The sequence below is a fragment of the Vipera berus genome, assembly GCF_964194415.1.
Source record: "Vipera berus genome assembly, chromosome: 4".
Taxonomy (NCBI): Eukaryota; Metazoa; Chordata; class Lepidosauria; order Squamata; family Viperidae; genus Vipera; species Vipera berus.
In genome coordinates, this window is record NC_138206.1 from 76,440,029 (window position 1) to 76,467,520 (window position 27,492).

General features: G+C 45.0%; 1 protein-coding gene across 1 annotated transcript in view; it reads left to right on the forward strand.

The window, feature by feature from the left end:
- Window positions 1-2,511: 2,511 nt before the first annotated feature.
- The window catches only part of NLGN4X (neuroligin 4 X-linked), a gene marked incomplete at both ends in the record, with an annotated part of 245,379 nt that continues 220,398 nt past the window's right edge, over window positions 2,512-27,492 (forward strand). Inside the window, one exon of the mRNA XM_081326718.1 lies at window positions 2,512-2,983. Coding sequence (XP_081182844.1) covers window positions 2,512-2,983 — 472 coding nt within the window. The remainder of the gene's footprint in view (window positions 2,984-27,492) is intronic.

Below are 27,492 nucleotides of genomic sequence, written 5' to 3' on the forward strand. Positions count from 1 at the left end.
ATAGAGATGCCCAGAAGTAATAGAATAACCATTGGCACAGAGGATGCTAAGTATACAAAAATGTTCTGCTTAATCCTTAAATTATTGGACTGGGCTGCAAAGATTCTTTACCTGAATTTTGGAAAGGAGCTATTAGAAGAGAAGCTAGATTTTTATAGATTTTATAGGAGGAGAGCTGCTGCATTAGTCTAGAATGGCATAAAATGAGGAGGAGTCTTGAAGCACCCTTATCTAACTTGAAGATTTTATTTAAAATTTTATGCTTTCATGAACTGTAGCTTATTTCATTAAGATTTATAGAGTCCATGGGTGATATAGATAGTGTCTTCCTTAAAGTACATTTATTCAGGATACAAAATATCAGCATTACATAGTTGAACCCCAAAACTAAATTCTCTTCCCCCAGATACAAAGTAACAAAGTATAACTCCCACCCCCAATTAACTGTCATAAATCACATTCTCCAATTAGCTTAAAGTGTGGGCTTTCTCATCAGCTCCACAGACCATCAAAATGTTATCAATTTGTCTTTGGGTTTCCACAGCAGCATTATTATGGCTAGCTGAGCTTACATTCCAACCCCCCCACCCATCTGCTGCACCTAATTTCTAAATAAGAAAAAGCATGCTAAAGGAATAGAGAAAATGGCTGCATTTTCATCAGTTGTCAGAGCGGGAACATCCAGTGTTACCACCATTGACAGATAGTTCTTGAGATGTTTTAGATTGCAATTCCCATCCTTTTTATATGGTACAAACAGGAGTCTAAATTTCTGGACTACATATTTGTCCAGAGTTTGATTAACATACTGAACTATGTATAGACTTTTCTTACAACTGCAATTAAGCCCAACATTTCTGTTGCTAAGTGAGACATTTGTTAAGTGAGTTTTGCCCCATTTTACAACCTTTCTTGCCACAGTTGTTAAGTGATTCACTGCAGCTTTTAAGTTAGTAACACAGTTGTTAAGTGAATCTGGCTTTCCCATTGACTTTGCTTATCAGAAGGTGACAAAAGGTGATCCTGGGACACAGCAGCTGTCATAAATATGAGTCAGTTGCCAAGCATCTGAATTTTGATCACATGACCATGGAGATGCTGCAATGGTCATAAGGGTGAAAACAGTCAAAGATCATTTTTTTCAATGCCATTGTAACTTTGAACTAATAGCTAAATGAACTATTGTAAATCAAGGACCATCTGTACATAGCTACTATAAGAGAGTTTCTATGTTCCTGTTAAATTTTAAATAATGCATTTCACAAAAATGAAAAGTCTCCTTCGTGATATATTTTCAAGTAAACAAGACTCACCCCCAATATTTCTGAAACCTGTTCAGCTATGTGTTTGATTTTCAAGAATATGACAAATACAGCAATTTTAAATGTTTAAATGTAGAAAAATATTTTGAACTTATTTTGCTGCTTGTGAAAATACATACTCATGCATAAGCATGCTAAAAATGTTCAATATTTTTTCTAATGCTCAAGGAGTATAGTTTGTATTCAACTACTCCTTCAACTACAAAAAAGTAAACACCTTACCTCAGAAGTTCCCAACCTTTTGGACACAAGGGATGGGTTATGTGGAGAGAGATTTTTCCATGGACCAGAGAGTGCATGGTTTTGTGTACTACCTGCATATAGGGCTTTGCTTGTTTGCAATGACTGGTTGCTGGCATACCATGGCCCAGTACCGGTCCACGGACTGGGGGTTGGGGACCCCTGTCCTACCTTACCGTTTACTGCAAATTAAAAATTCCTCAGTTCAATGATATAAATTTGGTTTTGTTGAATTTCCTTCCAACTTTTCTTTAAGTTAAATTTAAGTAAATTGGTAATGACATCGAGTTTCGTTATTAGATTTAGGTGTTGTACATGGCATTTCTTGTCCAATTTTTAATATGCTGAAAATGAAATATACAATGGACATGGTAGTTTATGTTTAGTATGATTATTAAAGCATGGCTGCTAGTGGAGAGGGATAGAGTATTCCATTATGATTCATGAATGAGCTGTTCTTGCATCCTGTTGCTTATTTTGTAGCAATGAATAAAGGGAATAAAATTGTGGCAAAATAATCTAACTGTATTTTTTTAAAAAAATATTATTAGCAAAAACATAATTCTTTCTCTTTCTCCCTTTTCTTCCCTGGCAGGGTTCTACATCATGGTGAAATTAACTCAAATGGGTCCCTCAAATGGATTTTCACAGTAGGCTCTAAGTATCTGGGTATCTTATCTTCTTGGATACATATCAACATTAAATACAAGAATCAAAGGATGGGCTATAGCCAGAATAAGTCCATCTGCTGAGACACCTACCACATTTATATTGGGTTTTCCCTGCTTGACCAAGAATATTTTACATTTTCCTTGATAAATTATTCTCTTCCTGCCAACTGATTCCTCCCTTTTCTGGTTTTTATTGCTGTTTTGGTTTCTTTCTACAAAATTTATTTTTCTTCCTGGGTGTGAACGTCCTCAGGACCTGCTAATGCTGATGTGAAACCATGTCAAAGCCAGTGGGACTCTTATGGCTGCCTTTGATTTTTACTCCTGTTTGTGTCATGCTGAATTCTAATTTCCTCCTTTGGATAACTGCCCTAGCAATACGTTTTACGTTTATTGAGGGACAAGCACAATACCCAGTTGTAACTACAAATTATGGCAAAATCCGTGGCGTAAGAACACCCTTGCCCAATGAAATCCTTGGTCCTGTGGAACAGTATTTGGGAGTCCCTTATGCTTCTCCTCCAACTGGAGAGAGACGTTTCCAACCCCCAGAACCTCCTTCATCATGGACTGGTATACGGAATGCCACACAATTTGCTGCTGTTTGTCCACAGTATCTGGATGAGAGGTCACTGCTTAATGATATGCTACCAGTTTGGTTTACTGCCAACTTGGATACTGTAATGACCTATGTGCAAGATCAAAATGAAGACTGTCTTTATCTGAACATCTACATACCAACTGAGGATGGTAAGTACATTCACTAACCAATTTGCACAATTTATTGAAGCATACACTTTAGGAATTCTGCAGTGACCTTTGTGATGAGCTATTATTGGTTCTTATTAGATTAAAACATTATAAGAATAGCCTGTATTACTTGTTCACATTTTTGATGAGCTATTATTGGTTCTTATTAGATTAAAACATTATAAGAATAGCCTGTATTACTTGTTCACATTTGTTACATGCATTTATAATATTACTCCAATTTTTCCTTCAAAGAGTGTACTATGTCAATCTCTGGTTGTTTATAGAGGAAAAGTCAAGATATATAGTAAAAAAAATACAAATGGCTCTGTAACTAAACAAAAAAATAAACAAATATTAATATAGTAATATATTATGCAAGCCTTGAAATGAAAAAAAAATGTTTATACCTTATTTTAATAGAAAACTTTTGATCATTTTTAGATCATTTCAATTTTTAGAAGTTCCCAACTTTTTATTATTTTAGAATAAATATTACATCTATATGACATAGAAATATTTTGATTTTTAAGCTGTCAGAATTTTAATAGCTCTGTGCATAGATATAGATATATAATTCTTAATTCAGACAATTGCAAATAAGCCAATGAATAACTATAACAAAATAGCCAAGAGTTATTATTAATTGTTTCACATACAGTAAATATCCTTCTGTAATGTTTTTTCTATGGATTATTTCTATTACAAATGTTTATTTTATTCTTTTTCTCATTATAATTTTAAATAATCCCTCATTAACATTCTTATTAATAGCCTTAGCTTTGTTATTCCTTACCCAAAGATAATGATTTACATAGCAAATAACTTTTGGTTCTATTATACAGAATAATATAAAATTGTCCTGTAGATGTGTATTAGTAAAATATTTAAAACATATCATTTCAATTTCCTTTTGTTCATAACAATAGATTTATCACTATCTATGTACCCTGCACAAATTGTTTATTTAAAATAGCAAAGTACTTGAGGCCTCTGAATATCACTATTCTGGTTTTGTTCTGTTTTATTTTGCTTTGCTTTTTTGCTTTGTTTTTGCTTTTATTTTAGATTCTGTTGAGTGTTGGCAGTGCTGCTGGCATAATTAATTCATACTTCATAACTTTAAAAAAGAAAAATGAAACATTACTATTATTATTGCTGCTACTCCTACCAATAATGTAAAAAAAACAACAACACTTAAGCTATGAAGCCTTGGCACATTTTCCATCCCCTTTCCTATTAAGCATATTACAATCTATCTATTTCATTTTTTCTGTCTCAACTGAAGGAGTTAGTGGTTCAGTTTTTCAAAGATACTTGGTAAATTGTGTTCCTCTTATTGATGGAATAAAGAACCTGTTGGCCAATTTAAGATGGATTATGGAAAAGTATGACCAATTATTTCACAGCAAGTGAGGAAAAGAGCAAACTAGCATGATTTTAATGGAGAGCTATGGTGCTGCATAAATAAAGGAAGGAAGATTTCAGCTTGACATTATATAAAGGAAAAATAAAGTCTTGTCAGTCTCCAATTTCCTTTTTTAATTTTGTACAATAAAACAGAGGCAATTTTACCAAATTGTTCTTAAACATGAAGAGTTTCAATTAACAGAAAAAAAGCCAAAGGTATACCTCCTATCTCATACATATGCACAAAGCAAATGAACCCTGCATGCATTCAAGCTGTTCAAGTTGAGACTAAAAATACTTTTTAATTTAATCTAGGGGATTCTTGTATTTTCACTATCATTTTGGTACCAAGATTGAGGGACTTACTTTATATAAAGATTAATATAAAATCAAGTAATTTATAGGTGACTAAAAAAATAATCCAGAGGAAGAAAAGATTATAAAAGGAATTTATTTGGTCTCTAACTTGAAGTGGGTTGGTATCAAATTAATTCATCTAATTTTTGGAAAGTTGTGATCTCTGGCATACATTTATTAAATGTACTGTAATTGCCAGAAATTTTGTGCTAGAGCAGGGGTCTTCAAACTCGGCCCTTTTATGACTCATGGACTTCAATTCCCAGAATTCTACAGCCAGCATGCCTGGCTGAGGAATTCTGGGAGTTGAAGTCCATGAGTCATAAAAGGGACGGGTTTGAAGACACTTGTGCTAGAGCCTACTTTCATGACATTCTACTTTCCTGAGAGCTTCTGCAATGGAGACAGAATCCTTAAGTGTATAATCACACTTGGCCAAATAAAGTAATCAATTCAATTCACTTTTGTCTGATATTTATCTTTTTTTAAAAAAAAGATTGAATTTATAAATAACATTACAAAATAATTTCATTTTCCCATGTGGTAGATGTGAAATACCAATTTGTTTTAGTAGGCCCATTTGGGATAAACAGGATTTGAAAGAAGGAGGCTGTAGCTGTTCCTGCCGTCATGGCTGAACCCATTGTTTTGGGTTTTTTGCTTCCCCGTGATGGGTTGCCATTACTGTCATCGGGGCCGTGCCCCTTTTTTGGAACTGTCATTGCCACTCTTATTATGGCTTCTGCTGTCGCCGCCGTCGACCATACCATCGTTGTTATTATGACTGTGGCTTTGGGATCTGCCACTGGCTGACTGAACTTTCTTACTGTTTCCAACTGCTGGCACCCTTCATTGTTTGATGTTACCATTTCCCTTTTTGTATGTGTGCGTATACTGCAGCAGAACTTTACTCCCTGTGAGATTCCCCCCTCTCACAGGAGCGACCATCTTTTTTATGGAAGATCTCCCTTGATGATGGGTTGTGGGACCCCAAGAGTTGGTATGCTGCAAAGAGGAGTTTGAGGGGTTTTTATTAAGATTTTTAAATAAAATTTTAAGGGGATCCGGGAGGGGGGAGGCCCAAGGGATCCAGAGTGAACTTGGGGGAGTTCGACCTGGACAGTAGTCCATACCATCGGATGATCATGGTGGGGGGAGTAGGGAGTTGGGGGGGAAGCAGCTCCGAGGGAGAAGGGTCTTTCTATCCCAATGGTGATTGGGAGGGGCAGAGAATGTGGGAGCAGAGGGTTTCATCGTAATCGGGGAACAGGTTACCGCTGTCTTCAAGTGGTGGCCTGTTCCCACCCTCATTGCTCTTCTCGCTCCCCCGGGGGCATAGGATTGCAGAACCCTGGGCTCAGGTTGGCCTATACCAACACCAGGTCCATGGTTAAAAAGGCTCCCCTCATATATGGTCTTATTGTGGAGGAGAACGTGGACCTGGCTTGCATCACAGAGACCTGGTTGGGCCAAGATGGGGGCGTCCCTCTCAGAATTATGCCCACCAGGTTTCCGGGTGTTTCACTAGCCGCGGGCCCAGGGCAGGGGCGGGTGGTGGTGGCAGTTATTATTAGGGAATTTGTCTGAGAGGCCACTGTCCCTCAGATAGGTGGGTGTGAGTCTCTCCTTTTGAAGTGGGGTCCTGGAGTTCAGTTGGGCCTATTGATCACGTACCTGTCTCCCAGCTGTGTGTCATCAGCCCTGCCCAAGCTTCTCGACGTCTTGTCCGGGTTGGCGATTGAGTTCCCCAGGCTTATAGTTCTAGGGGACTTCAATCTACCTTCCGTGGGTGAGGTGTCTGAGTTGGTCCGGGAGTTCATGGCTTCCATGATGGCCATGGACCTGACTCAAATAATTAAGGGCTTGACCCATAATGGAGGGCACACACTCAACCTGGTTTTTATCTCTGGGCAGTGGATTAATGATCTGGGTAGGGGGGATTTAACTGTCCAACCCCTGTCTTGGTCCGATCACTTCCTTCTCTGGCTAGACTTTCAGTTCGCCACCCCCCGCCACTGGAATGCGGAACCGACCAGGTGGTTCCGCTCCAGGTGCCTGATGGACCCTGAAAGGTTCCAGACTGAGCTTGGGACATTTCCTGCTTCCCTTGCCCACGACTCTGCCGAGGCCCTAGTAGAAGCCTGGGAGAGGGTGGCTGCTGGGGCCTTGGATCAAGTTGTGCCTTTGCAATCTCTGACCCAGCACAGACCCCGGGTGGCCCCATGGTTTACTGAGGGGCTCCGAGAGATGAAGTGCCAGAAAAGATGCCTAGAGAGCTGTTGGAGGTCCAGCGGATCCAAATCTGATCGAACACAGCTAAGAATTTATCTTAAGTCTTACCTAGTGGTGATGGAAGCGGCAAAGCGTGTTTACTTTTCCGCTTTCATTGCATCCGCAGATAACCGCCCAGCTGCCCTGTTTAGAGTGACCCACTCCCTGTTTAACCAGGGACCGAGGGATGTCACCTTGCAGGGTAGGGCTGAGGAATTTGTACAGTATCTGCAGGACAAAATCGCTCAGATCCAGACTGGCTTGGACTCCGACTGGGCAGAATCCGGCGGAGTGGAGAGGGCAGGCCTTGATTATACCATTTGGGGTGAGTTTGACCCTGTGACTCTGGATGATGTAGACAGGATCATGCATAAACTGAGTGCTACCACTTGTTTATTGGACCCATGTGCCTCCTGGCTGGTTTAGGCCACCCGGGAGGTGACAGGGGGCTGGCTTCAGGCAGTGATCAACGTTTCTTTGACAGAGGGTGTCTTCCCCTCCACTTTGAAAGAGGTGGTGGTGAGGCCCCTCCTCAAGAAGCCTGCCCTGGACCCGGCCTCATTGAAAAACTACCATCCTGTCTCCAACCTTCACTTTGTAGCGAAGTTTGTTGAGACCGTGGTGGCGCGTCAGTTCCCACAATTCCTGGAGGACGTGGACTATCTGGACCCATACCAGTCCAGTTTCAGACCCGGTTACAGCATGGAAATGGCATTGGTCACACTAGTGGATGATCACTGGTGGGCCTGGGACAGGGGTTGTTCCTTTGTCCTGGTCCTACTTGACCTCTCAGCGGCTTTTGATACCATCGACCATGGTATCCTGTTGCGACAGCTCGAGGGGTTGGGAGTGGGAGGCACGGTTTTACGGTGGTTCTCCTACCTCTCGGGCCGCTCGCAGTTTGTATTGGCAAGGGGACAGAGATCTACCCCAAGGCCCCTCACTTGTGGGGTGCCTCAGGGATCGGTTCTCTCCCCCCTCCTGTTTAACATCTACATGAAGCCACTGGGTGAGATCATCCATGGCTTAGGGTTGAGGTATCACCAATATGCGGATGATACCCAGTTGTTCATCTCCACCCCAAGCCAACCCAGTGATGCCCTTGACGTGATGTCCTGGTGCCTGGAGGCGGTGCAGGTCTGGATGGGAAGGAACAGGCTCAGGCTCAACCCCTCCAAGACCGAGTGGCTGTGGATACCGGCATCTCATATTGTCCAACAAGTTTCTTCTCTTTTGATGGGGGGAGGTATTGCCCCCCTTAGAAAGGGCTCGCAACTTGGGTGTCCTCCTGGATTCACAGCTCACCTTGGATGATCATCTAACGGCCGTGACCAGGGGGGCCTTTGCATAGGTTCACCTAGTGTGCCAGTTACACCCATTTTTGGACCAAGATGCCCTATGCATGGTTACCCACACCCTTGTCACTTCTCATCTGGATTATTGCAATGCTGTTTACATGGGGCTGCCCTTGAAGAGCACCCGGAGGCTTCAACTGGTGCAGAATGCGGCCGCATGGGTGCTTATGGGAGTATCTTGGTACTCCCATGTTACACCACTCCTGCACGAGCTGCATTGGCTTCTGGTTGCCCTCCGAGTGCGATTCAAGGTGCTGGTAATAACCTTTAAAGCCCTACATGGCTTAGGCCTGGGGTACTTGCGAGACCACTTGCTGCCATTGTCAACCTCCCATCGCCCGGTTCGCTCCCACAGAGTCGGCCTCCTCAGGGTACCGTCGGCCAGGCAATGCTGGCTGGCGACCCCCAGGGGGAGAGCCTTCTCTGTGGGCGCGCCGACCCTCTGGAATGAATTGCCCCCGGAGCTGCGGATGACGTCTGACCTTCAGTCCTTCCACCGTGACCTGAAGACATGGTTGTTCCAACAAGCGGGCCTGGACTGACTATGGTTTTAATTAGCTTTTTACTGGTTTTAAAATTGTCATATAATTATTGTATTTATTTTTATTTTATTTTTTTTAATTTTCTATTCTATGCTTTTAATTTTTATTGTTGTGAGCCACCCTGAGTCCTTGGGGAGAAGGGCAGCATAAATTTAAATAAATAAATAAATAAATAAATAAATAAATAAATAAATAAATAAATAAATAAATAAATAAATAAATAAATAAATAAATAAATTGTTTCCATGGAATGGCTATATGGATGTTTTTAGTGGCCCTGTTTGGTATGGCTGGAAAATAGTCAGTTAGATGTATAAAAGAAGATTCAATTGTCAGTTAGATTTATAAAAGAAGATTCAAGCTTTCAGAGAACCAATATAAGTAGAGATAATTTCTATTTAATAAACCATTGGAAAATTAAATGTCAAATTAAAATTACCAGTTCAATCCTGACTCAGCCTTCCATTCTTCTGAAGTTGGTAAAATGAAGAACCAGCAATAAAGCCTTGGTGGAGCAGTGGGCTAATGCCTCCTTAAGTAACACCAGCTGCCTGCAATTAGTGCAGGTTCGAGTCCCACCAGGCTCAAGGTTGACTCAGCCTTCCATCCTTCCGAGGTAGGTAAAATGAGGACCCAGATTGTTGGGGGCAATAAGCTGACTTTGTAAAAATGCCGCTTGGGGGGGAGGCGAAAGCCCTAATAAGCAGGCATATACATAGAATGAAGGCTATTGCTAAGCACATTGATTTGTGCTTCTTAGATTGTAAACCGCCTTGAGTCTTCAGAGAAGGGCGGGATATAAATAGGATAAAAAATAAAATAAAAAAATATGCTCACTGTAAACTGCTTAGAGAGGGCTGTAAAGCATTATGAAGTAGTATGCAGGTAATCTGAGTTACGAATGTTCAGTTAGCGTCCATTCAAAGTTACACAATAAGTAGTCCGTAGTGTTTATGAACAGGTCCCAAAATTGCAAGTGTTGTGGCACCACAACAATTGTTCACCCTTATGAACGACTGCAGAGGCTCTGAAACACTATTTCCCCCTCCCTGCTCCCCACAATTGCTTCCCCTTCACTTCCTTCCATGCCAGACTCACTTGCTAAGGTCTGTCTCCTCTCTGCCACTGTTTCTTTGCCTTTGAGGGAGAGGAGAGTCGGCTTGGAAATGCTTTTCGCACAGAGAATGGAAGTTTCTGGGATCCATGATTTCACGAGAGTTTAGGCATCCATTCTCTGCAAAAGAGGATGGGTGTTTAAGTTGCACAAGATTATGGACCCTAGAAACTTTCATTCTCAGTGCAAAAAGTGTTTGCGGTGCCTGTCTCCTGCTTCTTCTCTCCCTTTTCCTGAAGGCCTCTGCTGGCAAAACAGAAGCCAGGGGTCACATGTGTGTCAACACAGAGCTTCATTCTTGGCTGTGAAATGGAGGCCGGGGCTATGCATGTGAGCAGTGCTGAGTGGCTGCAGAAAAAGTAGGCCGCAGTGCACCGCCTATAATCAGAAAGTACAGAACTTTTTTAAAGTTCCTATGGACCCTAGACACATATGGCAAGGTATCCAGGTTATCACTGATTATAAGGCAACTTCCCTGACATGTAAGAGTGACATGGATTTTCTAAATAAGCTAAACATATTTTTTGAATGGTTTGAGGCCTTAAATAATGTTCCAGCAAGAAAGTCTGTGCCCCTTCCTGATGAACAGGTGCTTAAGTTTGATACAACTGACTTGCAAAAAGTCAACATGCGAAAGGCTGTGGGTCCTGATAATATCCTTGCGTGAGTACTTAAGGAGTGTGCTGACCAGCTGGCCTCTGTTCTTACAGACATCTTCAATCTTTTGTTGCATCAGGTCATGGTTCCATCTTGTTTTAAGACTGCAGTCATTGTTCCAATCCCCCAAAAATCTACAATTACATGTCTTAATGATTACCATTCAGTTGCACTCACTTCCATTATAATAAAGTGTTTTGAGAGATTGGTAAAGGACTATATTGTTTCATGGTTTTCCCCCTATATTTGACTTATTTCAGATTGCTTATTAGAAGAACTACTCTATAGATGATGCACTTTCTTGTATGCTTTATCTTAGTTTCGCACACCTGGAGGAGAAGAATACTCACATACAAATGCTGTTTGTTGATTTTAGTTTGGTGTTAAACATAGTCATTCCTCAACATTTGGTGAACAAACTGGGCATATTAGACTTTACTTCTTCCTTATGTAACTGGATACTTGACTTCCTTATTGATAGGCTCCAGTTTGTGCAAGTTGGAAGAAAAGTTTCCAATTCCATCTTTTTGAATATGGGTTCCCCACAGGGCTGTGTTTTGAGTCTGTTTGTATCAAGGTTTCAGCCGTGGAGGTGGTCAATATTATTAAGTACCTGGGGGTATAGATAATTCACAATCTGATTTGGTCTCTTCATATGTTATCTTTAGTGAAGTATACAAACCAGCATTTGCAATTCTTGCATCAAATGACAAGAGCACATCTTTCTCCTTCTGTCCTGGCCACTTTTTACAGAGTCATGACTGAGGGCATTTTAACAAACTGCATCACTGTTTGGTTTGGTGGTAGCAGTGCCTCAGATAGCAAGTCCATAAAGAGAGTGGCAAGGACAGCTGGGGGAAGATCATAGGAAGCTCATTTTCTGTTATTCAGAATACTGCTTATAAGCACTATGTGCTTAGAGCTCGAAGCATTGTTAGACACTCCACAACCCACTGTCAAGAGTGAAAATTTGACAGCTATGTGCCTCTTTGTTTTCATCTTGCTATTAGAGGAAGGGGGAGAGATGATGCTTTCAACTGGCTTAGTTAGAGAAATGAAACCTCTCCAGTTCTTCAGAAGTTTGCTGAGAGATGGCTGTCTGGAAATCTTTCAAGGGCATTCTAGTAGGTGTGAAGAAAATAGCAGACAGTTCCCATAACAAAAGAAAATTTGTTTGCATGAGCTACATTGGGGGAGGGGGAGATTGGCTGGGAATGTCATTGTTATATGTTATGGTTTGATTTCTTGGGATTTAAAAATTATTTTTCCTTCAAGCAAGGGAAGAGATATTTGGGGATTTCATAGCTTGGTCACTTGAGTCAGAGATTGCCCAAAACATATTTAGTCTACCAATTTTGAGATGGGTGAAACAAGAAACTTTATTACAACTGTCTACCCAGAGGGGTGTCCTATCAACTCCACAACTGGTACAAGTTAACTATGGAGGTAGAGTTAGATTTAATATATTATCAACAGCATACTGCTCCAGATTTTCAACCTTGTCCTATTAGTGAGAGACAGCTGGCTGGCAGAGGAAGTAAAAGTAATGTTACCAGGACCAGAAGAGACAGAACCCATCAGTGGATGGGAGCATGTTTCGATGTTGTAAGGAGGGACACTGAGCCATGGATTGCCCTGCCTCACATCCAATGTTAGCAGTTGCCCTCCAACTAAGTCAAAGCCAAAGAAGCCAGAACCAAAAAACAGAGAAAGAAACAAAGTAGATTAACAGGTTGTTGAGGTCTCTCCACCCTCTGGTGAAGGAGAGAGAACTCCAATCTCTGAGAAACCTGGACTGGTTTTCTATGAGAGTGATAGTGAAGGGGAGAATTCCCCTATGATAAGTGGTTCGATTTTAGTGATGGTGAACCTTTTAGATACCGAGTGCCCAAACTGCAACCCAAACCATACTTATTTATCATTGGGTGATAGGTAGGCATAGCCCAGTGGGTGGGCGAGACCATTGGGTGGGTGTGGCTACAATGGCCATGGCAGGCTGGGTGGGTATGGCTGGGGTGGGCGTGGCCACCTTGATGTTGCTTGTGGAGAGGGACGCCTGTGGGTGCCGGGCAGGGTTGGGGGAAATCCAGGGGGTCTCTGGTGAGTGGGATGGTGGGAGGAGGTTCATCCTGCAGGGTGAGGTGAGACCAGGCAGAGGGCAGGGCAGGGGTTCCATGGCCACAGGGCAAGGCAAGCGCATGGGGGCCAACTGTGTCTGTCAGCAGCCACAGCCTGCCTGCCCCTCGACTGGCACACTCTGAGGCTCCGCAGCCTGCTGCAAATACTGGGCCAGCCCTCCAGCAACAGGTGGAGTGAGGGGGGGGAATCTGGTATACCAGTTCCTTATCTCCACCCGGCTTGTTCCACAGCCTTATGGCAGCGGCATTGGGCATGATGCATGAGGCGGCAAATGGTCAGTTTCAGTGCGACATGGCTGTTTGCTGCCAGCTGCGGCCATTTGCTGCCTTGTGTGTCGCACCCAATGCTGCTGCCATGAGGCCGCAGAATAAGCTAGGTAGAGATAAGGAACCGGTATACTGGTTTTTTACTGCTGCCCGGCTTGTTGCACTGCCTCATGGTAGCGGCATTGTACACGAGATGGCAAACAGCCAGTTTCGATGCAATGTGGCTGTTTGTTGCTGGCCGTGGCCATTTGCCGCCTTGCACATCGTCGCACCCAATGCCACTGCCATGAGGCTGCAGAAAAAACCGGGCAGAGGTGAGGAAGCAGTATCCTGGTTTCTTACTGCCACCAGGCTTGTTCCGCAGCCTCATGGCAGCAGCATTGCGCAGGAGGCGGCAAACAGCTGGTTTTGGCATGGTGTGGCTGTTTGCCGCCTTGTGTATTGTGCCCAATGCTGCTGCAATGCAGCTTGGCTGCAAGCAGCCGTGGAACAAGAGCAGCAGGTTCTCCCGTCACCTGCCCATTCAGCTATAGCTTTGGTGGCTCTATAGGCCATGCTGCAAAGTTCTCTTCTCTGACAGAAGAGAACTTCACAGCTCTGCTTACAGAGCCACCAAAGCAGCAGGTGGATCACTCAAGGGTCAGGGAGGGAGGGTGCTGAAGTAGGTGGTCGGGCCATTGGAAAGAGCAATATAGTTGAGTGGAAAGCAGCCTCAGAAATTGCCTTTCTTTCCTTACCTGACTCCCAGCCCCATGCCATTTCTCCTTCATGATCCGCCAGCACGGCGTGCAAGGAAAAAAAGGAAGGGGTTTTTTTTTTGGGGGGAGGGAAAAAGGTCCATCAATCAATTCCAACTTCTCGTGAAACATCACAAAGTTGGAATTGATTGATTGACCTTTTTTCCAGCAAAAAAACCCCTTCCTTTGTTTCCTTTGCATGCTTCAGCACCCTCCCTCCCCAAGTCTCCATTGTTCCACCTGCTGCTTTGGTCGGCCTGCCAGCCCCCACCTCAATGTCCTGCCCACCACTGCCTAGCATGGCCGCCCCAGGGCTGCAGGGGCTGGCCTGGCATGAGAAGGGCACATGCCCCACCCTCACGCCACCATGCAGAGTAAGGTTGCCGGGCCCGCCCTCGACCAGAGGCCCTTGCCTCCCCCAAGCATTTTTTTACTAACCTGCCTTTCAGCAGCATTCCATTTCTCCGTTCACTTCTTAGTCTTTGCCGCGTGTTTGTGGGATTATCGGTAAAAAAAAAGTTCCATCAGACTTTCTAACTTCTCTCAAGATCTTGTGAGATCTTGGTGGTTAAAGGTTAAAGATTTCAGTGACATTAAAGGACTGCTTTTCCCTCTCTACTAGATAATAGAGAATCTGGCCTTAAAAATTATTCAAATGATAACCTTTTTAGCACTGCTGCTTTAGCACACATTTTCAGTATATTGGGAGGTGAATTTGGAAATGTATGCAAACTAAAATGAGTCTTTGTTATTATTTTGGCCCTTAGACCCTTGAAGATTAATTTAAAAAATGAATATATTTTTATAGTCACAGTTCAGTTTGTTTTTTAAAAAGCACAGCTAGAGCTACATCAAAATCATTCTGATTTTGAACATGACATTGAGGTGCAGATGCTAATTTTCCCCCTAACCATTTGAAAGGGTAACAAATAATTCCTTGGAGTTTACTTTGCTCATCTGGTGCTGTGAAAACTAATAAATGTGAAAAAAGCTCTTTCAATGTGATTATTCAAAACAAGGATGGAGAGAACTGTACGCTTAGATGCTTTTTTCCCCATTTAATCACACAAGGGAGCCCATAAAAAGAGGGCAAAGATTGATGGAAGAATTTTCTGTGTTGAAAAACAAGATTTGTGACAACGAAGCCCCCTGCCATGTTACTGAATAAAGTGATCAGACATACCTCACAATTGGATAATTAAACATTGATTACATTTTTAATTACAACTTTTAAAATATATTATATCCCATTTTTAAAGAATTTTGTTTAGGACTACTAAATATGGGTTCCAGAATTCAAAATCTGAACCAATAGCCAATTTGGTATAGTGGTTAAAATCAGTGGTGGGATTCAGCTGGTTTGCACCAGTTCAGCAGAACTGGTAGCTAAATTTTGCTGAGTTCAGAGAAGCGGCTGAATGCATACTGCTTCTGGAAGTCCAGTCTAGGCCTTGGAGGCCTGGAGGAGGCCTCCCAGGCCTAGAATGGCCTCCTGGAAGTGCATGGATGCCACTTCCAGAAGTCCATTCTAGGCCTCGGAGGCCCAGGCTTGCATCCAATAAGAGAACTGGTTGTTTGGGTATTTGAATCCCACCATTGGTTAAAGTGCTGGCCTAGAAACCAGGAGACTGTGAATTCCAATCCTACTTTAGACATAGAAGTAATCTGAGTGACTTTGAGCCAGTCACTCTCTCTCAACTCAATCCACAGGGTTGTTAGGAAAATAGGAGGAAGGAGTGTTATGTATGTAATTATAAAGTAACAAAGGTAAGATAGATAGATAGATAGATAGATAGATAGATAGATAGATAGATAGATAGATAGATAGATAGATAGATAGATGAGTGAGTCAGACCTGCTACAAACCTAAATCTCTAAATAGAAATGATCCTTGGCTCCATTTGTTGAGAAAGGTATATTTTTATTAGAAGTCAAATACATTGGAGTAATGCATAACCAGAACTGAGAATTGTGTGCCAAAATCCCTAAGTTCGACTTTTCCCTCCCTGACCTGCCTCCCATTTCTGATGACCAATCAGATTCAAGCAAGATGTTTTCAGAACAGTCACTTCAAGTGTAGGTTGGTATGCAGCTGCGTTCTTCTCCCAGCTGGTGACCTTGAAACAGCATTCCAGGGAGATTCAGCAATTACTCTCACTTTCCCCAAGCAGAAGTTACTTTCGCTTTTTCCCAAGCATCGCCCCTCCCATCCACCCTCCCCATAATTAATGGCAGACTGTCATAGCATGGTATTAAAGCACAAGGGAGAGTGAGATGGCAATCGATTGATTGATAGATAGATCTATAGATAGACACAGACAGACAGACATTTATGCAGAAAACTGAATTTCATTGCTGCCATCTGGTGATTGTCCAGATTTTTGCAACCTAAATATAATAGTCCTAAACTTGGTTCTTATGCTTCTGGAAAAAAACCCAGTGGAATCCGGTCCATAACCAATACCTTCCCCTAATAGCATACTAACCCTCCTCTTTCTTCTGTTGTGGCCTTTACAATTCTAATATGTAGAAATTTGTTCTGAATATTCATACAAGTTTCTAACAATATTTTTCATGACATGATTTCATCCTAGAGATGAGTTCCTAAATACTTTGGGTATTTGTTTGAGAATTATTGAAATAAGCGAATAAGTATTCCTTTTTAAAAAGAAAGTTGAAGTGTTTAATTACACAATCTTTCCATTAAAGTATATTATTTATGGTTCTTAATATTTACATACTCTTGCATTTTCTGGGAAAAATCCAGAAAAAGAAATATTTTGGGAAATAGTAAAAAAGCAGAATTTTGCTTTCTTGCATTTCTTTTTCTTTGGGATGGTTTTTGTTAGGCATATGGTGTTAGCCTACAATGTTGGGTTGAAAATATATTAACCAAGATGTTATGTCTTTAAGATGTTAATTGGCCAATGGGTGTGTAAGTGTTCTCATGGCCATAAGAGGGAGCTAGTAACGTAGCTTCTTTCTCTCTCTGAATTCACTGCTCTCTACTGTTACTGTTTTTGCTCTGTTACCTGAACTGTGTATTTTGGATTGCTACTTGGACTGTTTATTTTTGACTGTGCATTTTTGTTTTTACACCACCTCAAAAGTAAACTACTTTTTGCTTTTACAACTCAGTGTACTCTTGTGTTTACTGTGTGACTCTTGCTGCTCTTAGTACCCTTCCTTGTCTATGCAACTCTTTGGTAGCACAAGGAGACCTCTGCACAACAAATTCCTTAACACTGGTTATGGGCCCAGGCCTGTACTGAGAGTTAGTACACACAGTATTCCTAGCTGAGTTTGTGTTAGCTATTTGGTGTAAAATGGCACAAGAACAGTTGTCAGGCATCTCCTGGATAACCCGGTTGGATGGGACAAACTATGTTTCCTGGTCCACGAAATGCTGCTTGCTTTTGCCCAAGGAAGGACTATGGACTGTAGTAAATAACCCACCTGATACTACTGCTTGGGATGCAAATAACGAAGAGGATGCAAAGAAGATAGACGACTTTAAAAGAAACAATGAGAAAGCTCTTTGCATTATTGGACTAACACTGAACGACCAGCAGCTTGTCCATATTCGTGGTGAGGAGTCTGCTGCTAGGTGTTGGGGCGTTTTGTGAAGGCTTTATGTTCGAGACAGTGTGGGTGCACATATACACCTTACACGTAAACTGTTTAGGGCTCGTCTGCAGAAGAATGGAGATATGCTGACCCATTTAAACTACATGAAGGCAACTTGTCAAGAGCTTCATGAAAAGGAGCTGATTTTTTCAGAGTTGCATCAGGTCTACATTATTCTGTCATCTTTGGATGAGAGTTATGATGGGTATGTTTCTTCTTTGGAAGTCCTGACCAGAGAGGAACTGACTTTGACTAACATTACTGGAAGACTGCTGGAAGAGTCCAGAAGGAGGCGTGACAGAGACCAGCTGAGAGAGGCACAGCCACAAGAGGAGCAGCCATTTACCACTGCTTACAATGTCAAGAAATGTTATTCTTGTGGGGCTAGAGGGCATATAGCCAAATTATGTAGAAAGGGTAAAAAACAGAATGTTAATAGCAGTGGGAAGGCTAAGAAGAGCATTGGTTTGGCTGTTTCTGGTGAACCAACATCCAGAAATAATGAATTGTGGGTTGTAGATAGTGGGGCTTCACAATGCATTACTAAAGTGAAAAAGAGGTTTATTAATATGAAATACAGCAACCAATATGTTTCACTGGCCAACGGTTGGAGGATGAAGGCCTCTGGTGAAGGTAATTCCTATTGTCCATGCATTAATGAACAGTTACCTATGTTATTTATACCTAAGCTAAGATTCAACCTGTTATCTGTAAGGGAATTGGTTAAAGTTGGGTTTGTGGTAACATTCAGAGGGGAGCAATGCACTATTGAGAGGAATGGAACCTGTGTAACTGCTAATTTGAGAAACAGTTTATTTGTTCTCACAAGTAACCAGGTTAGTACAGTTAAAGCCAACTCAATATATGAGAACAAGAAGCCACATGATGAATGTATACATTTATTGCATAGGCGGTTAGGGCATTTTATTTATTTTATTTATTTTATTTTAATTCCATTTATATCTCGCCCTTCTCCGAAGACTCAGGGCGGCTTACAAGCTTAGCAGTAGCCTTCATTCTATGTATATGCCTGCTTATTAGGGCTTTCACACACACACCCCAAGCGGCATTATTACAAAGTCAGCTTAATTGCCCCCAACAATCTGGGTCCTCATTTTACCTACCTCGGAAGGATGGAAGGCTGAGTCAACCTTGAGCCTGGTGGGATGCGAACCTGCACTAATTGCATGTAAACTTTAACTCACTACGTAAAACAGTTGAGTTAGTAGAAGGAATTAAACTGAAGCTATGTAGTAAGTATTTGAATTGCAATGCCTGTAATCAGGAAAAGAGTAAGGCAACTCCTGCAAACAGGTTAAATGGTTTCAAAACAACTGTTCCTTTGGAAGTTGTGTTTGCAGATTTAATTGGACCCATGAAACCAAGTTTAGGAGGATCATGTTACATTTTAAATATACTGGACCATTACTCTCGATATGGTTTTTGTTATCTGCTTAAGTCAAAGGCAGACACTTTCCAACAATTTGCAAACTGGCTCAAATTTGTGGAGAGGAAAACAAAGAGAAAGGTTCAGTGCATAATTACTGATAATGGCACTGAATTCACAAACAAGCGCTTTGTTGATATGCTAGAATCAGCTGGCATTGAGCATAAACATTCAGCCCCTTATAGGCCTCAACATGTTGAGAGACGTGGGCAAACGTTACAAGCCATGATGAGAACTATGTTGAAAGATTCTGGCTTAACAGATAGACTGTGGGGGGAGGCAGCAAAATGTGCAAGCCATGTTCTGAATATAGTTGTTAATACTTCTACCGGTAAAATACCATACACAATATGGCATGGTAGAAAACCAAACCTTGATTATCTGCATACGTTTGGCACCCCAGCTTGGGTCCACATTCCTGCACAACTCAGGAGTAAAGGCCAACATAGGGCTAGGCAATTATACTTTGTGGGTTACGAATCTAATCATAGATCCTATCATTTCTGGGAACGAGGCACAACTAATGTATATAATAGTGCAAGTGCCAAATTCCTTGAGCACGTTGGTTGGGATAGGTTAGAGCAAGAAACTGTTAATAATGATCCTCTAGTGTTTGAGGACTCCTCTGATAACGTAACTAGTAATGATAAGACATCTCCTGTAATTATAAAAGATGAAGAGGAGATAGGGGAGATAAAGGAGGAAACAGAGGAAGGAAAGGAGTCAGAAATTCAAAGCCCTGTAATTCCTTGGCATTCAACGTGCATCAGAGGTCCACCTGATCGCTATGAAGCCAGTGTAATATGTCAAGTTAGTTTAGAGCCTTCTAACTACGATGAGATCAGGATATATCCTGAAAAGGAACAGGCATCATGGGAAGCTGCAATGAACAGGGAGTTGAAGTCTTTGCAGGATCGTGAGTTAATCCTCACTGCATATGCAGATGCATGTTTTGCCTCTGATACAAGCACTCGTAAATCTACTTCAGGGTTGGCTATAATGTTGGGTGATTGTTTAATTGGATGGAAGTCCATTAGGCAAAAACACATAAGCCTGTCTACAATGGAGGCTGAATTTTCATGTCTATCAGTGTTATGTACAGAACTGCTAGTGTACAATTATTGTTCTGAACCAGCCCTCTTCTAGCAAACCCCTATTCAAAAGAAGAGACTGGAGAGCGTCCAAGGCTAAAAGGCTTCTGCCAAGATTTAATTACGCAGTTAACAAAAACACTAGAGCTTGTCTTCTCAAGCGGAAAAGTTGCTTTCAGCAACCAGCCCCTCCCCAAACACTCCTTTTATAGAGAGCTCAGGGCGTGGTCTCCCTGTGCCTCCTCCCGAGGAGTCCCACATTCTTTCTTTGTTTGTTCCTGCTCGACTGCCTCCTGCGTCGGGCGTCCTTGAACAGGGCCAGCTGTGGGTCATCATCTTCCGCACTATCGGGCTCACGCAGCTGAGAAGAGGGCCCCGGCTGGGAACTCTGCCAAGCCTCCACGCCATCATCAACCGGTTCGTCTCCCACACGGTCCTCCTCCCCCTCATCTGAGTCCTCCGACACATCTGAGCCGGCTGCCGAAACCACAGGCTGGCCCTGAGTCACAACACTATCCCGCACCGCAGGGCCCTTCCCCCGGGTCTGCCGATCCGGATGCGGTCGGGATGGGAACTGTTCGTGAAACGCAGTCACCAACGCAGGGGCATGAACGGCGGTCGCGTCTTCCCATGTGAAGTCCTCCGGCCCGTACCCTTTCCACTCGATCAGGTACTGGAAGCGACCTTTCAGCCAGCGGGAATCCCTGATGCTGGCGACCTCGTACTCGGGGGTGCTGCCTCCATCACGAGTTCCTGATGGGGGAGGTTCCGCTTGGCGAAGTGGACAGGCCGGTTGTTCGGGGACCAACAAGGACCGATGGAAGACGGGGTGCACGCGCAGGGAACGTGGCAGAGTTAAACGATAGGCGACCGGATTGATGACGGCCTCGACTGGGAACGGTCCAAGGTAACGGTGGTCCAGCTTCCTCGCCGGCCGAGTGGATGGTAGGTTCCTGGTGGACAGCCAGACCCGATCCCCCACCGATAGTGGAGGCGTATCCCTTCTCGACCGATCGGCGAACCTCTTGTAGTCGGCCTTGGCCTTCTCCAGCTGCCGTTGCACCAACCGATGGATCGCCTGTAACTCCGCCATAAATTCGTTCGCTGCCGGCTCCGATGAGTCCACGGGAGAAAGGGGGAAAAACCGGGGGTGATAACCCACGTTGGCCAAGAACGGTGTCATCTGCGTGGAGGTGTGCTGCGAGTTGTTAAAGGCAAACTCGGCTATGGCCAAATAGTCCACCCAATTGTCCTGCTGCAGGTTAACGTAGCAGCGCAGATACTGCTCTAAGATGCCGATGACCTTCTCGGTACCCCCGTCGGTCTGAGGATGATGCGCGGACGAGAGGCAAACCTTAATGTCCAACGCCCGCATCAACTCCTGCCAGAAGCGGGCTGTAAACTGGGCCCCCCTATCGGAGACGACTCTATCGGGAAGGCCGTGCAGCCGGAACACCTGTTGGATGAACATGCGACTAGTGGCGCGAGCTGACGGTAAGCCGCGACAGGGGATGAAGTGCGCCATCTTGGTCAACATGTCCACCACCACAAACACTGTCGTGAAGCCGGAGGATGGGGGTAGATCCGTCAGAAAGTCCATGGACACAGCCCCCCAGGGTCTCTTGGGTGTTGGCAAGGGCTGCAGTAAACCAGGCGGGGCCCCTGTCGCTGACTTGGCCTGCCTGCAAGGAATGCAGGAGGTGACATAAGACTGGACATCGTGTCGGACTCGGGGCCACCAGAAGGTACGGGAGACCAGGTTCAGAGTCTTGAACAGGCCAAAATGCCCCGCAGCCGGGTTATCATGACACTGGCTGAGGACGAGTCCCCTGAGTGGCCCTCCTGGAACATAGAGCCGGTCACGATAATACAGGAGTCCATCCGCGACCGACCAAGGCGAATCTGGCCCCACCTCTTCCTTCCGCTGAGCCACCCACGCCTCCTGCTGCTGCGCCTCCCGGATCCGAGCCCGTATATCCACCGGCTCCCGTACCGCAGCAAAAGACTCGACGGGGATCACTGTCCTGGGCGGAAGCTTGTCTTCCGCTCGGGTGTATTCGGGCTTTCTGGACAGAGCATCCGCTCTCTGGTTGTGCCCGCTTGGTATGTACCGCACCCGGAAGTCAAACCTCGCAAAGAAGAGGGACCACCGGATCTGGCGTTGATTCAAATTCCGAGCGGTCTGCAGGCTTTCCAGATTCTTGTGGTCCGTCCGGACCTCAATCTGATGCCGCGCCCCCTCCAGATGATGCCTCCAAGCCTCGAACGCCGCCTTGATGGCCAGCAGCTCCTTCTCCCAGATGGTATAGTTGCGCTCCGAGGGGTTCAATTTCCGAGAGTGATACGCGCAAGGGAAAAGGGTACCGCTGGGCGTCGTTGCCTGGAGTAACACGGCCCCAATGGCAATGTCGGAGGCGTCCGCCTCCACGACAAACGGCCGTTGCGGGTCGGGATGTTTCAAGATGGGCTCCTTCATGAAGGCGTCCTTCAAAGCCTGGAACGCCTGTTGTTCGGGGGCGTTCCACTGGAACCGAGTCTTCTTCTGCAGGAGCCGGGTGAGGGGGGCTGTCAAGGCAGCAAAGCCAGGGATGAATGTCCGATAGTAGTTGGCAAATCCAAGGAGTCGCTGAACGTCCTTCACGCGACGCGGGGGTTGCCAACTCTGCAACGACTCGACTTTACTCGGCTCCATGGCGATGCCCTCAGGAGAAATGCGGTGACCCAGGAAATCGATGGTCACCTGGTAGAACTGGCACTTCTCCAACTTGGCAAACAGCCGATGTTCCCGGAGGCGCTGCAGGACCTGACGGAGATGCTGATGATGCGCTTCACGCGACGGGGAGTAAATCAGGATGTCGTCCAGGTAAATCACGACAAACTGGTCCAACAGATCCCGAAAGATATCGTTCATAAAATGCTGAAACACAGCGGGGGTGTTGGTCAGGCCAAACGGCATCACCGTGTACTCGAAATGTCCATAGCGAGTACCAAACGCCGTCTTCCACTCATCACCCGGCCGAACCCTGACGAGGTTGTAAGCTCCACGCAGGTCCAGTTTCGTGAAGATCTTAGCCTCCCGGAGTCGGTCCAAGAGCTCGGGGATGAGGGGCAGCAGGTAGCGGTTACGCACCGTGATGGCGTTGAGTTTCCGGTAGTCACAGCAAAGCCGTAACTCGCCCGACTTCTTTTTGACGAAGAGCACGGGCGCAGACACTGGCGAGGACGAGGGCCGGATGAAACCACGAGCCAAATTCTTTGTCAGGAAGTCCCGCAATGCAGCCAACTCGGGCTCCAACATGGAGTACAAACGCCCCACTGGGAGAGGCGCATCAGGGACTAGATCAATGGAACAGTCATAGGGCCTGTGCGGGGGTAATTGGTCCGCCTCTGACTCGCTGAACACATCAGCAAAGTCGGACAGTTCGGGAGGCAAGGAAACCCCTGAGGAACCCTCCACCTGGCCGGCACAGATATGGCGGGTGTGGTCCACGCACTGCAAACTTGGGAAGGTGACCAAGTTCTGAGACCAATAGATCTGTGGATCATGCGCCCGGAGCCACGCCAGTCCCAAGACCACGGGGAAGTGCAGATCCGAAGTGACGTAAAACTGAATGGCCTCCACATGGGTACTGATGGCCATACACACGGGTTGCGTGGCGGCCGTAATAGGCCCGGACAGGAGCACTTGACCATCGATGGTCTCCACAAGCATGGGCGGATCCACTGGACACTGGGGAACAGCCCATTTGACCACAAAGGCCGAATCCATAAAGTTAGTGGTAGCCCCAGAGTCAATTAAGGCATGGACCGGAATCCCCTCTGGCTTGCCAGGAAGGATCAGTCGTGCCTCCAGAATCAAATGCCGTGGAGGTTCACAGGCACCGTCGGAACGGCGTCGCTCGGCGTGATCGTTGTGGGTCGCCCGATCTTTCACACCGTCTAGATCGGGCTCGGGCCGTTTCCCGATAGCAAAGCAGGGGACTTTCTCGGGGCAGGCTTGGTCACTGACGCCCGCTGACGCTTCTTCGGGCAAGAAGCAGCCAAATGTCCAGGGTCCCCACAGTAAAAACACAACCCCTCCGATCGTCGTCTGTCCATTTCCGTCACCGATAGACGGGACCTGGCGGCACCCAGCTCCATTGGCTCCTCCCTCTGGACTGGAGGCTCACGCACAACAGGGGCGGCAGGGGTCTGTGGGGTGGCACGGCGACTCTTACGCTGCTGCAGCCGGGCATTGATCCGCAGACAAAGATGGATCAGCCCATTCAGGTCTGAGGGAATGTCCACGCGGGCCAGCTCATCCAACATCTCCTCTGACAAGCCATCCTGAAAGGCATCCACGAGCGCAGCCTCATTCCAGGCGGAATCCTGGCTAAGCAGCCGGAAATCGCTGATATAGGCCTGTAGAGGGCGCTGACCCTGCCTCAAAGCTTTCAGGCGTCGGGTGGCAGTCTGCGCCTTAATCGGGTCCTCGTACATGAGGCGCATATGGTCACAAAACCCCCCAAAGTTATCCAACAAAGGGCTAGGCTGTGCCAACAGAGGCGTGCCCCAACGAGCTACATCTCCCGACAGAAGGCTCAACACGAATCCCACCTTATCTTGGTCAGTGGGGAAATCAGCTGCTCTCACGCTGATATAAAGCTGGCATTGTCCCAGGAAGGCAGGAAACAGTTCTGGTTTACCAGCAAATTTATCCGGCATAGCTATCTGACATTTCCTCCTGGGTGGGGGTGCAGCATGTACCTGAGCTTGCAGTTGTGCCACCTGAGCTGCCAGCAAAGTGAGTTGCTGGGTGAGCTGGGCATTCTCGGCAAGAAGCTGCTCCATCGTAGTAATAAGGGGTGGGTGGCTGAAAGCAAACTGTTCTGAACCAGCCCTCTTCTAGCAAACCCCTATTCAAAAGAAGAGACTGGAGAGCGTCCAAGGCTAAAAGGCTTCTGCCAAGATTTAATTACGCAGTTAACAAAAACACTAGAGCTTGTCTTCTCAAGCGGAAAAGTTGCTTTCAGCAGCCAGCCCCTCCCCAAACACTCCTTTTATAGAGAGCTCAGGGCGTGGTCTCCCTGTGCCTCCTCCCGAGGAGTCCCACATTCTTTCTTTGTTTGTTCCTGCTCGACTGCCTCCTGCGTCGGGCGTCCTTGAACAGGGCCAGCTGTGGGTCATCATCTTCCGCACTATCGGGCTCACGCAGCTGAGAAGAGGGCCCCGGCTGGGAACTCTGCCAAGCCTCCACGCCATCATCAACCGGTTCGTCTCCCACACGGTCCTCCTCCCCCTCATCTGAGTCCTCCGACACATCTGAGCCGGCTGCCGAAACCACAGGCTGGCCCTGAGTCACAACACTTATAGTGTACAATTATTATTAGATATGGGTTTAAATGTAAACGATCCATTCATTGTATATGAGAACAATCAAGCTGCAATAAATATGGCTAATAATGCTGCAGTAAGAACAAGATCCAAACATACTGATCTTCGTTATTTGAATGTCAGACAATGTGTCAAAGATAAATTAATACAACTAGAGTATTGTTCATCTGATGTAAATATTGCAGACCATTTTACGAAGGTACAAAGTGCTGTGAAATACAATGCTAATTGTGAAAAAATGTGCATAAGATTGTAAGAGTTATATATTATTCTACCCAAAGGGGAGAATGTTAGGCATATGGTGTTAGCCTACAATGTTGGGTTGAAAATATATTAACCAACATTTTTTTTTTTTTTTTAATAATTCCATTTATATCCCGCCCTTCTCCGAAGACTCAGGGCGGCTTACAAGCTTAGCAGTAGCCTTCATTCTATGTATATGCCTGCTTATTAGGGCTTTCACAACCCCCCCAAGCGGCATTATTACAAAGTCAGCTTATTGCCCCCAACAATCTAGGTCCTCATTTTACCTACCTCGGAAGGATGGAAGGCTGAGTCAACCTTGAGCCTGGTGGGATGCGAACCTGCACTAATTGCAGGCAGCTGGTGTTACTTAAGGAGGCATTAGCCCACTGCTCCACCAAGGCTCTTTTTATGTCTTTAAGATGTTAATTGGCCAATGGGTGTGTTCTCATGGCCATAAGAGGGAGCTAGTAACGTAGCTTCTTTCTCTCTCTGAATTCACTGCTCTCTACTGTTACTGTTTTTGCACTGTTACCTGAACTGTGTATTGACCTCTGGACCGGTAAGAAGACTTTGTATTTTGGATTGCTACTTGGACTGTTTATTTTTGACTGTGCATTTTTGTTTTTACACCACCTCAAAAGTAAACTACTTTTTGCTTTTACAACTCAGTGTACTCTTGTGTTTACTGTGTGACTCTTGCTGCTCTCAGTACCCTTCCTTGTCTGTGCAACTCTTTGGTAGCACAAGGAGACCTCTGCACAACAAATTCCTTAACAGTTTTAGTTACTACCTCTTGTACAATGTTAGGAACCTCTGTCCATAGTTTTTCAGGTACTCTGTCTATCAGATCTAATTCCTTAAATCTATTTGTCACCTCTACTGTATATTCGTCAGGGATATGATTTAGTTCATACCTGAGTGGCCTAGTGCTTTTTCCTACTTTCTTCAATTTAAGCCTAAATTTTACAACGAGAAGCTCATGATCTGAGCCACAGTCAGCTCCTGATCTTGTTTTTACTGACTGTATAGAGCTTCTCCATCTTTGGCTGCAGAGCACATAGTCAATCTGATTTCTGTGTTGACTGTCTGGTGATGTCCATGTGTAGAGCTGTCTCTTGGGTTGTTGGAAAAGAGTGTTTTCTATGACCATTGTATTTTCTTGAGAAAATTCTATCAGCCTGTGCCCTGCTTCATTTTGTACTCAATCATTCTAGTAGAAAGGGCCTATTCAGACTTCATCAGCCAAAGAATTTCAGCTACTGTGGTTCAGGAATAGAACCTTTCTTCTTCATGCAGTTTAACATCTTCCAGTTGATGTTATGTTATGTAATATCTTCTGGGAGTTGAAGTCCATCAGTCATAAAAGAACCAAGGTTGCCTATGCCTGCCCTTACTGCCCCATCACTTCCAAACGCCATTTGCTCATTCACTCACTCACTTACTGCCCTGTCGCTTCCAAATGCCATTTGCTCATTCACTCACTCACTCACTGCCCCATTCCTTCCAAACGCTACTTGCTCGCTCACTCACTTACTGCATTTGGAAGCGATGGGGCAGTAAGTAAATGAGTGATGGTGCTGGAGGCCATCAGTTGTTTGGTGCCGGAGACCACTGCCACGAGGAACACAGCTCTGGGTCGGGGTTCGGAGCAGCTCCAGGTGAGGGCTCGGCATGGGCTGCGGTGTGGCAACTGCAGGGAGGGGAATCCCCATGGTGGCTGTGGGGAGGGGAATCCCCATGGCATGTGGCTCCGAGCCACAGGGGTGGGGTGCAAAAGACGGGCAGTGATGCCATAGGAAGACACCGGCATCGCTCCCAGTGACAGCACCTCTGAGTTCCGGCACCTTTTTTTTAGAAAAAAAGCACTGCTTAAGACC